Source organism: Pyxicephalus adspersus, chromosome 3 (genome assembly GCF_032062135.1).
Source record: "Pyxicephalus adspersus chromosome 3, UCB_Pads_2.0, whole genome shotgun sequence".
NCBI lineage: Eukaryota > Metazoa > Chordata > Amphibia > Anura > Pyxicephalidae > Pyxicephalus > Pyxicephalus adspersus.
Window position 1 is genome coordinate 49,949,328 of NC_092860.1, and position 15,592 is coordinate 49,964,919.

General features: G+C 34.4%; 1 protein-coding gene across 2 annotated transcripts in view; it reads left to right on the forward strand.

Moving 5' to 3' along the window:
* Positions 1-305: 305 nt before the first annotated feature.
* PAX5 (paired box 5) overlaps positions 306-15,592 on the forward strand; it is a 157,256-nt gene continuing 141,969 nt past the window's right edge. For both annotated transcript variants that reach the window (XM_072404536.1, XM_072404538.1), the window contains exon 1: positions 306-673. In XM_072404536.1, coding sequence (XP_072260637.1) covers positions 628-673 — 46 coding nt within the window. In that variant the 5' untranslated portion in view covers positions 306-627. The remainder of the gene's footprint in view (positions 674-15,592) is intronic.

Sequence of the window (15,592 nt, forward strand, 5' to 3'; positions counted from 1 at the left end):
CTTCAATAAACTTTTTATTGATATAAAAAAGAAATGTAAATTAAAACAGACCAGGTGTAGAAATGTTATTTGTGGATTTTATACCATACATTCACACTATCAATATACAAAGTACTTAGCTTTATTATATAATAATAGTAATAATAATACAAATCTGATAAGACAGTGGAGGGAAGGGAAGTGACAGCAGGGTAACAGTACATCATCCAGCCCTCATGTATAAGGAAATGATCAGGCACTGTGCTGTACATAGGCTGAAAGTTTTGATTTCCCCCCTTTAGTACAGTGCAGATGATTTGGGCTCTTGGTTACATCTAGAGACATCTTGTGATGTTTTCTAGAACAGGACATGATCTCACATGCTGAGGAGAGTCCTTTAGTTCCTTAATCATTTCACGGTTCCTTCGGAGGGCTTCTTTCTTTTTTTAACCTCCCTCTCCTAAAACGTTTAGTTTCAGCTCAGTGATCAGCTGCAAAAAGCACGACAGGGAGCGGAAGGCTTGAATTATTCCAGGCTGCCAGGAGCCCCCTCAGGCCACAAGAAAAGGGGGGAAGAAGAAGAAAAAACTACTACAAAAAACACAAACTTTTTTTTTCACTCTGTCCTCATCAACAAGTCAAATCCGAATGGAACTAGACAAAAACTACGCGGCTCCAAGGACTGGCAGAGCAGGTAAGGTGCACCTACCTACCCTACAATTATGGCCATGACATTTAATATATCACTGCTGCTAGAAGAAGCATGGCATCTGCTAGAAATATGAAGATATACAGATTGGGTGTTGGATTAATTGTTTGGTATATAAAGTTCATAGGTCCTATATAACCAGCTATACATATGTATATTTATATAGATATATATATATATATATATATATATATATATATACATATTACTATTATTGTATTGTTTTTGCTTTTTTTTGTAAATTTTCTGGCGTGTTATGTACATTTATTATGACTATGCAAAATTAACATACAAATATAGATTTGTATACTGCAGCATGCAATATAGTATATATGTATATATATATGTATAGATATAAAGTCAAAATAGTGACACAATATAGGTGTGTAAATATATATATATATATATATATATATGTACTCTCATTGTGTGTATATATATATATTTATGTATTCTTATTGTGTGTGTGTGTGTGTGTATAAATAAATATATATATATATATATTTATATATATTTATGTACTCTCATGGTGTAAATGTGTGTATATATATATATATATATATATGTACTCTCATTGTGTATATTTATATATTTATGTATTCTTTTTGTGTGTAAGTGTATAGTGAGTGTGTATATGAGTGTGTATAAATATAAATATATATATATATATTTATATTTATGTACTACTCTCATTGTGTGTGTATATATATATATATATATATAAATTTATATATTTATATTTATTAATGTTTATGTACTCTCATTATGTGTATACACGTGTATTATTATATACAGTCACTGTGCCACGTGACTTAGTGCTGACAGTTCTGATTTCTATACTTGTAAATCTATTGTATTCCTTCATTAAATACAAAAAGACTTCTTTTTCCAAGGTTTCTAAAGTTACACATAAGCTATAAAGTACAGTTTGTGAATCCGACAAATATCACCCGAATATTAGGAACAAAGAATGTGTATGTTTTTGATGCTTTTCTAAAGATGTCAATAATTCCCTTTGGTGAATCAGCTTTTGTTTGAAGTTTGTATGAACAGAATTAGAACTCTACAAGGATGTAATAGTAATTCATTGGCAGGACGTGGTGTAGTATTTTGTCGGCTGATTTATTCCCAGATTTCTATATGATCGGTGTAGAAGAAGCTCAGGGGTATCTGATGGCTAGAATCCTATAGATAGAAAGGGATGGAGGGCTAATTTGGATAAGTGGCTTTGATCGTTGTCACTGGTGTAAATGTCTGATTGTGATCGTCCACTAACACTCAGTGTCATCCCCACTGATCAATGTCTCCTTTTATTACGTCTAATCGCGTGAATAATCGTTTAATCGATAAACAATTTCATACATGTTGCGAGGTTAAGGGTTTAAATACGAGCTAGTGAAAGTGGCCCCACTAGATTAAGAAAATGAGATCTGATCTTTCCTCTCCTGACTTCTATTGATTAGTTAGCGGCCATCACTGCGGGCTTGCTATAGGATCGATTTCCTGGGATAATGACTCCTTCAGGAAACATACCTCCATCATGTGCTCACATTAATGTCTGGGGTGGGAGGAAATGCTGCACAGACACCTTACTGGCCGATCATACCATCTACTATTCTACAGACATCGAGGTGGATCCGATCCAATTAAATCTGGGGAAAGATTGCCAACATTTGTGATTAGATAATCTTAAAAAATAAAGCATGACATTTTCTTTTAATCTTTATTTTCCTTAAATCATGATTGCAAGATATTTTAATTTTTGTACTATTCATCTTATATTTAGTGTTTTTTTTTCAATTGTTAGGTGTGTGATGATCATAAAGTTGATCATCTGTAGAATATATTTACTAATACCCATGATTAGTCATTTATTTAAATTGCGGAGTATTCTTTATTCCATGGGGCACGTAGAATTGGAAGGTAATAGCTGTACTTTAAAGGCTGGAAGATATCTTTAATAATGAAATTGCCCTCTGCTCCAGGGGGTCATCTGGAATGATAACATTTGACAAGGATGACCCTCTCTGTTGGAAATTTTTCCCACACCTCCTCCAATGTTATCAGCAAATATTCACCTTAGTCAGATTTTTAATAAAAGGTAACAAAAATACACCAACACAATTTTTCGTATTGTATCCTTCAGATCTACAAAATGTGCCAACTACGAGGACTTAAATTAACATGCCAATAAATGAATATCACATCAGGTTAATTCTCACAATGCTTGTCTCTTGGTAAATACTGCCAATCTGACAAATCAAAACCTGGAACCTGTGTGGGCAGCAAAGTAACCGAGGGGAAGAATTTGGCCACTAACATCTGATTTAGACTTCATCCTTCATTTCTGTACTGCAATCACAAAATATGGATTTAAAAAATGCATATTTTATTTATTTATATAGATAAGTGGTATCACTTCGAAAGTCAGTCCTCTGTTTCATCGGGTAATTGTGTTAGTTCAAAATAAGTGAGAAGAGATATGTGATGTTTAGTGTACAGGGTTTAGGAATATTTGAAAATATTAAATAGAAAAAATAACAAATGGGAAAGAATATATATATATATATATATATATATATATATATATATATATAAATTTTATTATAGATACTTTAAATATTTTATTAAATATATTAATTGTTTATTTTATGTAGGGTAAGTAATATACATTTTACTATATACATAACACATGTATATAACACACATATTCTGTGGGAGGTTATATATATATATATATATATATATATATATTTATATTTACATATTATATATATTTATAAGATATATATATATATATATATATATATTTATTTATATTTACATATTATATATATTTATAAGATATATATATATATCACATATCTATGTTTATATTGTATATGTATATATTTCTGGGCATTGTATAGTGAGCTGGGTCTGCCTGCTACCTGTATCACCTATCACAGTGTATGCTCAGCAGATGAGAATTGGCCCCTGTGTATTCCTGTAGGTGTAGGGTGCCCAGATAACATTACACAGTATATTTGTCCCAGGTTTGCCCCGGTGCAGACGTCCCAGCTCCCCACTGTGCTCCTTATTTCCAGGCTTGCTTTGTACACAGGGATAGAAGCAGCCAATGTGACTCTTTATACGGGTCACTGGTTGTGTTCACTTGCTGTGTATCACACCCATTCTCTCCCCTTCCTCTAAACATATATTGCTCATCATTGCTTTCATTAACACGACCTTCTGTTTTTTTTTCATACACAGAGGTATTGGTAAAACCCTCCTTCTAATCATTTATCAAGCCCCTGATAAAATATATAGAAAAGGAAATCAACTCTTAGGCACAAATAAATCACAAATAGAAAGATACTAATATCTGCAAAAACTGCTGCAAGTTTGGCTGCTTTCCAAATCTGGCACAATTCCCTGTTCAGTGCATTGTATGCTCCTCAGTCTCTGTGTTGTAGAAGGTGCAATGAATATAGTATGTATATGTGTACATTGACTTTATACCTTCAGCACTACAGAAGTGTTAAGGCTTAGATCAAAAATGATACACCATGATACAAATCCTTATTTTTTTAAGTATAAGGAAATTTGAAAATGACAGTCACATGGCAAAAATAATGATCTTCAAATAGTGTTAAAGATTTGTAATTTGGGACTAATGAAAAACAAATTAGTGTGCCTACATGTTTGAACATTGAATCCATACTTCATCCATGCCTTCAATCTGTGATGCATACATACAGATAGATAAATGAATAGGTATGGAAACATTGCTAAAACCTGGGATCTGTCATAAAAATCTCATTGCCACAGCCTGGTTTGTTTTGATTGAGAACTCCTATACCCCTCTCACATTTTATACAGCAATTACTTTAATATCAAACCCAGCAGGTGGCCCATCAATCCTCTTCGAATGATGAATTAGTCAAAGTGATGTAGAAATTGCACTGTTCGTGCACGAAATGCCATTATCATTCTTTTTTGTTACACCTATCTTCTATAATTGTTATTATTAACCTTCATTTGCAATATCATTAAAAATATAAACGCAATGTTATAATAAAAACGATGCAATAAACATCTTTAAAAACCTTTAAGTGAAGTGCTAATCGTTCTACAAAATGGGCTAATAAGAATTTTATATCATTAGTCTATATGTTATAGTAATTAAAAAAGGCGAATTTTCTTTTATTGTATAAAAAATGACTTTTATTGTCCAGTTATCTGAATTGTATTTTTGTATTTGATCTGCAAATGATTGGGGATTCAACGTGAGCACAGCTACAATTTATTATTTATTTGTTCTCAGTAAATCATTTCTTGGGGGGTTTTATAAAAGCTACTCTCCTGTTTTAGTATTTTAATTACCGATGAGTAAAAAATCGGAAAAAAAACGACCATCGGTAATAACTATTGCTAGTTTGATACACATTTGCGAATTGCAGAGGATGTTATTACAATGAATAGTTAATCCTAGCCAGGAAATGTATCACTATCTATAATGTAATGGTAATATTGTATACTTGTAGGCAGATTCTTCCTGCACATTTCTAGGGAACCTTTTACTACAGTTACCTTTATTTTATATATATATATATATATATATATATACCTTTATTCCACTGGTGTACCTTTTATTATATGCAGTGTCCTGTCCTCCTTTACTCCACAATAGGTTTGTGAATACTAGATGAAGGATTGACCTCCCCCTGTTCTCTTCTGTCATGGGATATAATGACAATATGGTGTCAAGATGCCCTGACACGGCACATAGAATATAGAGAGCATGTTGAAGAAGGCGCTTTACTTCTCTGTGACCCGTGAAATAATCTATACAATTGTTTACTCTTAGCCCTGATCTCACTGTCAAACACTCTATTGTACAACACACGTGGGATCCACACTTACACACTATTCCTTGTCATGATGGAGTGCCACTCATGTCATCATATCCTAACAAGGGTACATGTAATCAGGGCTCAAGAGGGTCTCCATGTACTGTGTGACCTTACTGATAGGCTGCACACATAGATTACTGGACAAGTATTCTCTATACTATGGAGGCTGTACACATACATCTAGCCATCCATCCAACTATTCATTATCTATGTATCCATCTATATCTTTCTAATAATCTGTCGTTTTATCTGTCCAAATATCAAAGTGATTATTCCTTATCTATGAATCTATGGGTGTATCCATCTATCCCTTTATCATTTATTTGGTCATATTTAATTCCCAACTAATATAATATGACCGATAATTGTCCCCCTTTCTCTATCTTCCTCCACTATCTTTCTCTTCTCCTTCTCTCTCTTTTGCCCCATCTTGTCTCCTCGTTCCTCTCTTTTCCCTCATTCTCTTCCACTCCTTCTGTGTTCTTTTTACTAGTTTTTTTTATCAATTTCTCTCTTTCAGTCTTCATGTTCTTCTCTCTCTTTCATTCTCCCTCTTTTCACTTCTAGTTTTCTTTCTTTTACTCTCTATCTTTTTTCCTATCTCCTTCTCTTTCTCTTTTCCTCTACCCCTATCCATCCCTCTTTCTTTTTTCATTCTTTCTTTCTTTCTTTCTCGCCCTCTTTTATTTTATCTTTCTTTTTCTAATTATCTTTCTCTTTTTCTCTTTCATAATATCTCTCATCTTTTTTTTCACAGTCTTTTTTATTATCTCCCTCTCTTTCTCTTTTTCTCTACCCAATCTCTTTCTTTCTTTCTTTCTGTCTTCTCCCATAATATCTCTCATCCTTTTTTCACAGTCTTTTTTATTATCCCCTTCTCTTTCTCTTTTTCTCTACCCCATCTCTCTCTCCCTCTTTCTTTCTTTCTTTCTTTCTTTCTTTCTTTCTTTCTTTCTTTCTTTCTTTCTTTCTTTCTTTTTCTTTCTCTCTCTCTCTCTCTCTTTCATTATTTTCTTTCTGTCTTTTATCTCTCATAATATCTCTCATCTCTCTTTTCCACAGACGTTTCACTTTCTCCTACCTTCATCGTCCCCTTTCTCTTTTTTTCTGTCCTTTTCTCTCTATTTTCCTCTCTCACCATCTCTTCTCTCCCTTTCTTCCACTTCCTTCCTTCCCTCTCTTTTCCTGTTTTTTTTTCTCTCTCTCTCTATTATTGATATTGGTTTGTGGTTTTCTCCGTTTTTTTGTAAGTATACACAAAAGAGTGTGATGTTGTTTGTTTAGTAGAGCAGTGGAAGCAGGTGTGTGTATATATTGTGGTGTGTTTGTGTGTTACTGTGAACACAAAGCTATTACAGTAAATCATATATTGATATTTAAGGAATATAGAGTATGGTACACAGGTGCATGTTAAAGTGCACACAACATTTAGAAGCAGTATACAATAGTAGGTATCACAGCCCTAGCACAAATGTCAGGACCTGTCTTTGCCGTTTGGGGTACACAAGGACCAGTCAGTAGCCATTTATTTACTTTTCACCTGATTTAGACAATACTGTCATCAGAAGCAACTCTGCAAACTCCCTTTGTTAAATATACTCAATTGTGACAAGCAGGCTGAAGCTGCTGGGCTAAAAAAAAAAAAATGTTGTATTTAAAAGCTTAGAGGATTACCTTCTTGAGATGCTAAATACCTAGTATATAATAAAATATAATCACTAAAACCTCTAAAATCTGAATTTGTTGGTCCATTGGCTTAAAGAAACAATACACACAGTTTATAAAAATTCTGAGATAATGATGAAAGTGATGTCATTATACTGAATAAAATAAAGCACCTACTAGTAGGTGCAGAGCAAACAAATGATTTTATATTTGGGTGGATATTTCAGAATTCGGACATTTATTATAAGTTTAGTCTTTATACGTGCCCTTACCATTTTTTAATAATATAGCTATTTTTTTTATAGAAATTACATTTATTAAAACTCTAAAGTTCAACTAATTCAATGAAAAGGCATTTATTTTTGTTCTTTTTAAGAAACATTTATAGTAAATTGTTTTCAGTAAGCAAGCTAAAGCGATTGTTAAAAGTCAGGTACAGGAAATTTTTTATGAATGTGACCCTATATTAAGGTATGCCTTTGGCACCTTTTTTCCTTTTACTAAACCATACTTTGTAAACAATTTTTATCGCCATGTGTATTAAATATATTTTAATGCATCCACTGAAATACATTCTTTCTGCAAGCAATGTATATGAACATATATTTTTGTTTCTAGGCAAAGAGCGACTCATTCTACTAAAGTACATAATACATTACCAGAAACAGTATGAATTTCAATCAGATAATTCATCAACGTCTTTTAACTAAAATAACAGTGCTGCTTATTATATTAGAGTGTATGAGAGCTATAAGATTAGATTGTTGGACTTTTTACACAGTTCTATCTCTTTCAGATGAGGGATAAAGCTATACTGCCACTTAGATTTAATAATACTGGGTCTATGATCACCCATCCCATTCTGATTTTCCATTTATTAAATAATGATTGTAGGTTGAGTGATCTGATTAAAGTAACTGATTAAACTAGCTATAGGTTTGGGTCACCAAGCCTGAGGCATATATAATAAATTATTTTAACAGATATATACAATAAAGTGGTTAAGGTGATGAATTGTTTTGGGACCGCACATGTAGAAACTGATTTATAATATAATTTGCGGTGGTCTCACATGTCCTATTGCCATCTTGCTGAAACTGCAAGTATATATCCAAGGAGGTCTAAAATGTATGAGCATCTTTATGGTATCTATTGTTGTTGCCCAATTTTTAAATGACAGTCTCTTGATTGGCAAGAACAGATTTAACAATATAACATATATGGTACACTTGCATAAAATGGTGCATAAAGCCTATTAGGGAGAATAGTCATTTGAAAGGTCAGACAACCTTCTCATTATGTATAGTTTCACCTCTGATAGGCCAATTACCAATAGGATCTGTAGTATATCCCACCACATTCCATAGAAGTAAATGATTGCCTAATGCAACTGTATTACATATTAGTGATTTACCAACTCACATAGATGGGGTAGTTGGATCACCCCTGTCCTTTATTGCCCATGGCCAGCTTTAGGCATTAGATGATTCCTGCCAGATCCTGTTTTGGAGAACCAATACATCAGTTACCCTCTTTGCTGAATGATTGTAAAGGGTTTATTATTAATTATTGGCAGGTCTGTTTTTTGGACCAGTACCAGTTTATCCTTTTTACGTTAAAGTGGTATCAAGGGCATGTGCATGCTAGTACCAGTAAAAAGAAGATAGTTTGGCTGTTGTATTTTACACTTTAACCTGATCCATGTCTAAAACAGATCAAATTATGGGTAACCATGGTTAGTGACATAGAATCAGTAGTCTTTTAATAAATAAATCCCCCAACATAAATAACCAAAGTAACATACTTCTTTAATGAAAATATCACATATGCCTAATGAAAGAGGTGATAATTGGCTCTAAGAAATCCTAAAATGTACAAATAAATCTGATCACATTGGTGAAGGCTGTTATGAAACAAAGCTGCCATTGCCTACTCAGTTGTTCTAGCATGAAAATGTATTATAAGGGTATTGAGGTGACACCTAATACCCAACAAGATTTCATTTGCCAATGATGTGACTTCAGTAAATGCAATGGAATCAATGTGTTACACATACTCACCTAATAGACCTACTACTGTGCATTCCAAGGTCTATTAGGTGAGGCTGTAACACATTGATTCTACTTCATATTCCATGTCTCTAATAGTTGAGTACCCGGTAAGTAGAGAGGAATCTCCATTTTCCATTACTGGAAATCAAAGATAAGATGTTGAGTTTTTGAAGACAAAATTCCCATTAAAAAGGGTTGTGCAGATAATCAAATTTTCCATGCCCTGTGTTTCTGTGTTTAATGCTGTAATGTAATGTTAACCACTTTCTGACCCACTTGAGATAAGATGCCTGTACAGATAGTACATTTTAAAAATCTTATGGAAAAAAAACATGCCGTGTCTGAAATGTTGAACAAGATCTGATGTTTAATCACAGCAGTTTTCATTTTGTTGTTTCAGATCTTTTAAATTAAGTGTTCTGGATAATGTTGTATCTTGGGACGCTCACAATTTTTGTCACATTATTAATAAGTGTTGAACTGTTATTATTCAGCAAGACATGAACAGAATATTCCTTAGCAATGGTTTTATATCAACAAACAGCACACAGCTACAAAACATTTTCTTCTGCTAAGGTTTGTGATTTAACTTTACAAATATAACCTCATAGTAGTGGTGTCTGACATATGTTTCTACAGATCATTAAACTTGAAAACTCCTGGGTTATCACCTTCAAGGGAGCTGCTATCAGGACATTCCCTAGAAGACAAATAGGGTTTTGCTTCACAGCAGTTTATACTAGCTGGTGATTCTTGGGTCTATATTGTACTCATTGTAGTGTAACAGGTATGGAAGGAAGATGATACCAGTGCAACCATTTTCTACACCTTGCATGTCAGATCATCCTATGTGAAGTTACCTTACAGTGATGGAATAGCAAATGGAACATACTCTCTGTGGTCAGTTTTGTTCCTGTTTGAATTAGTAAGATCCATAATACACAGAGCATGTATGTTTGTGTAGGTGATAGCACAAATGAAAGTATTTATCACACACACACTGAATTCTCAAGCATTAAATGGTCTCCAAAATAAAATTTACCCTGGTAAATGTGATAAGGTGTAGAAAGGATTGTCTAGGTTTCTGTATTCTCTTCTTACCGTCATTTGTTCTAGATGAGAGATCTGCCTGTTTATGTCTGAAAGTTGCTTGGAGAATAAACATCTAAATTACCTGGGCGTGCAAACCTCTGATTAGTATAAGTTTGTTTTTTTAATCTCCTACATTTAGTAAACACTTGTTTTCACTTAGCTACAAAATAGCACATTGAAACTTTACCATAATTGAAAGAAGTACACCAGTATATTATAAATATAATGTTACAAATACTCAAACTTCAACACCATCAGGGCCAAATCCGCCAGGAGGCTACCAGAAGAAACTGGTTACATTTTCAAAAGAATTGCCAGACATTTTTCTTCATTATAATTAATGTGGATTTAAAATTATGTCTGAAGTGTAGCCTGCAGCAAAGCATTTAGCTCCCAGATAAGTCCCCTGTACAAAGAGCAGTTTATATCCCCTCCATCTGCAGGTGGCCATGCTATGGCACTACCATGTATGTGTGTAATTCATGGATCTCCTACAGCATGTTGTGCCTAGATGCTGGCTTATTTTGCTCTTGTGTTAGTTACATTTTATTACTGAATATTCTAACATCAACATTTCTGAACTTATTTAGTTGCAATAGCAGCAGCAGCAGACCCATCCCCAACCCTTTATTTTTACTGGAGTTTTACCCCTTTACATGTATTGGGGGGGTCCAAATATTTGGCAGCAGAAACAAGGACTATCCCCTTTCCTGTTTCCTATTACAGATCCACTTGTCCTCTTAGACATAGGCAAGGTGCCCACAGACTGTCTTCCCTCTGTGTGTAAGTTAGATCCACACTCATAACTCTGTCTACCTAATTGAATATTACATTGATGTAACTGTGTTATATACATTGACTATATGCCCTTTTGTAAAACTGACAGTTGATTTCTGAGAACAAGTAATAGGATTAAAATGATAACAAATTATAACAAAGGTGAGGAGACAAAGCAATCTGCAATAACCCTTTCCTAGTAGCAACAAAAATGGGGCTCCTGAGTTTCCTCCATATTTTTAACAGAATCCATGAAGAAAAGTTTTTGATGCCTTGACCCTCTTTTGACTGGTGTAAGAAGAACAGTAATATAGGTTCTTCTTTTCAGTTACTATAGAGGGTCTGGGATAGGACTATCCCTTTATACAGACAACAAAAAACAGCATGATACCTACAGTATATTAATACAGCCACCTAAAATCAGATTGGCTGTAGGGTTAGGAAAATGAAGGACAAATGCAACATGGAAAAATACCTATCTTGGGTAGCATCAAGGGAAATCATTCATAGAATAATAATACAGAAACTACAGGACTACTCTAGTGCTTTTTGTGTGATCTGAATTTGGCCTCGGTGGGGAGTTCAAAATTCAGAATCTGGGAGAGATGTTGTAGTTTAAAGGTTATCAACTTATGTAAATTATGTTCCAAAGACAAATTTTGATGGAGGGCCCCATGACTAACTCTCTGTAGTAGCTAGTAGTGTTAGTATATGTCATTGATCCCAAAATATAGCATGTCTAACTTAAGGAAAGGCAGCAGAACAATGGTGAATATAGTCAGTACAAGTGGCAAGTGCTGGGGAAAGAAGTTATAGTCATAGTAGCAAAAATAACCATAATGAGATCAACTGACCTATCAGGTTTTTGTTGGGAACAAACTATGGAATTTATTACTGCATTAGGTTTACATTTTCAATTTCATTCTTTAGAAGAACCTCAAATGACAATACATCTAGTTTATCAGCACAGGGGATAGTCTTACCTAAAATTGTTCCTAATGGACCCCCTCCCACTCCATGTGTCTATGGTACCTGTATGAGCTCCTAAGACTATTGTTATCCCACTGCATCTAAAGCTGTTACTAATGTAATATGGTTGAACCTACATTTCAATACCAAAATTATCAAACCTTTCATTAAAATGTTTTCTCTAGCCTCTTTTCATTAAACCACTAATTAGTTGATATGAAACATATCCAATCTATTGGTTAATTAAGGGCTATATGCCATCCTCCAAATTTGCCAACAACATGTTTTCAAATGCTATTATGATGTATCTAGAATTTATTTAAATAAGTTTATTTAACCTTTTATAGCTTTCTATATGACCTAATTATTATTGAATATTGATTTAAAAATAACACTTCTCGTTTTTTCAAAAGTATTTCTGACAAATGTCTTGTGTGCTAGGTTAAATATATGGCTTGCATATCCCATAGGCAATATTCTATTTGTTGTTCCGGATGGTGACAAAAACAGTATACAAATAATTGATCCCTAAGGACTAAACTACACGGGTGATTTTACTGCATAGCTTGTAACCTTTTGGTTAGCAATCTATTGAAAGTACAGTTTTGCAAATGAGGTCAGTGAGAACAAGAGGTTATTTTACGCACTAATTCAGGAATAATGTATTGGTTAACCTTGCCACCTAAATCTCATTACGGCTAAAAAATGTAATTAAAAAAAAATTGCTCAATTCCCTAAAATAAAAACCTTTATTGAAAGAATGGTGATCCTGTCGAGAGGGCTCATACATGACAGTTTCCTAAGCTGTTGGGGGTAGTTAGGTAGTTAGCGTCCCTTAGAATGCTGAGTAGCCCAGATCTTACTAGAAGATGCTGCAGCACAATGCTAGATCTTCTACTTCCAGGGTTTGGATTTCTCAACATTCTATGAGATATTGCTGGAAAGAGATGATCACCCTTGGCTAGGCACTACAAATGGAAAAACATGTATAAATAGCTGATCTAACTAACTGAGCTAGTTTTCTTTTTTGGACCTTCAAACAGCAATTGTTTTCTATGGAAGATTGGAGGGGACACCTAGAATTGGTCAACCTTGTCACCAGGACCCAAGGTCACCACTAAAGCCATCATGCAGTGACTTTATGTGCTGTAATTAGCTGCCATCATGCAAATTCACAGCATTTTGTTTTTTTAATCACTTAATATATATCACTTAGCAACTGGAGTAACATGTTTCATACACACTAATCAGACGGTACCCACCAATATAAAACAAATTCTTGCCCATTTCAGGTGCCATTATTGTACAGCATAAATTCATAGGATGGGGCCCCAGACCAAAAAAATAATAATATACATATTTTCACTTTTTTCTTATATGTGTGTCTGAAATGTATGTATGAATGTTTTCACCCTAAACCATTTGTAAATGATTTGCTGTTTGGTCACTGCCAGACAATATTGGACACAATGCATTGAGCATTCTGCCAGTCACACGGTTAGCACCGGGCATGGTCTGTGGTATGTTATTATCATGGGTTTCAAGGTATGGAGTAAGTGTACTTAATAAAAAAAAGTGTAAGCATATTTTTTTCTGGTTTGCAAGATGTAAAATACTGGATTGAAGGCCCATGGCTTCTGTAATAGAAATCACATGACTCTACCAGCAATCTGAATAGCAATTGTTCAGCAAATGTCAGAGCTGTAGCTGCTTTCCTTTCATAGTGTCTGTAATCTGATTACTCACCCACGTTAAGGTAGGTCCCTAGCAGAACAAGAATATGCAACCTAATTAGAAAGACATATAGCTAAATATTTTGCACAGCTGTTGAAGCAGGAAATACACAGTAAAACATATCTGAGGAGGGACAATGCAACGGAATTAGGAGACGTTAGCAAGCAGCACAATGTAAATCCTCAAATCTTAATGTTGTGATTAAACTTTCTACTGTATGTGTAAAATTGGAATTACGGCAAAGCCGCTGACACTAGAAATGTATAGGCCTTCATTTATAATTGTTCAGTGCTTTGCAAAATGTTGATGCATGAAATACTTTTATATTCTCTGGTTCTTTAGCTGCGAACCAGCTCAGCTTATGTCAGTCTTTTTTTTAATAACAGTTGCTACTCTTGTCACCCTTTCACTGCATGCCGTTCATTCCTAGTTTGCTACCTTTTGTATACCCAGATGTACTTCAGTGGTATTGGTTTGTTGCTTCAGTAATTCCTTCAATCCCACAATGGCTCTGCATTCCATTTTCAGGAGTTTCCTTGTCCAATAGAAAGTTTAGTAAAGGTTAGGAAAGTTCATATATCATATTTACCATCTGCAGCAGGCAGGTGGCATGTGAGAAGCTGATTTTAGAAAGTCCTGTTGAATTCAGCAAAAAGCAATATAAAGTAGAGAGGTTATGCCAAGTAATATGCATAATTTATGAAATTTTTCTTTTATATGATGATCTGTTTCAAACTATCCGTTCTACCCAGCATCAGGTGTTTATCCTTGGAGAATGTAGAAGCAAACATTTTTCCAGCCAAAGTAATGCCCTCCCCTTAGGCTCACCTTGTTAACACAGAATTCTTTCTCATTTTTCTGTTCTTAAAGCAGAACTTAAACAGAATTGAGATTTTTTTTGTTGTTAAAATAATAGCTTTCCCATTGTTTTCACCATGCATTGTGCGCACTCCAGTAGCAGTTGAATATGTAGCATCTGACATAGGGATCTGACATTTCCTCAAACATTCCCTGCTGAGAATCTTCCAGGTCCATGTGTTTCAATGGTGGTAATTGATTGCCAGATTCTCTGTTTTATAAATAGAGCCCAATGTGATGGCTGCCTGTAGTCCAACCTAATACTGTACAGGAAAGCATGCTAATTTTTCAGACAAATTGAAAAAGTATTGTCACCCTAGGAAAAGAAAATATATGTGAATCCCCTATTTAATGTACAGTGCTGCGTAATATGTTGGCGCTATATAAATCCTGTTTATTATTATTATGAATAATATTAACCACCTAACCGTTAAGCCCGACCTTGGTACGGGCTTAAAATAGTTACAATTATCGATAAACCCGAACTTTTCTCACTGTATGAAAATACAGTGAGAAAAGTACGGGCTTATCGATCACTTACCTGGTCCCGCTGCGATCATCCATCGTCGTGTTCCAGCGTCGTCCTCCGGCCGGCTTCTTCTCCCTCCGTGCGCGTACGTCGGCGTGTACGATGACGTCGGCGCGTGTGCGGGAAATTCAAACTGAAACTCATTTAAACACATTTTATATTGGATTGAATACAAACTCCTGTATCCAATCCAATACAAAATAATTAAAAAAAAAAATACAAAGTATGTAATTGGTAAATTCAAACTCTCATTTTGTATTGGATTGGATACAGGAGTTTGTATTCAATCCAATACAAAATGAGAGTTTGAATTTTGTTCTCATTTTGTATTGGA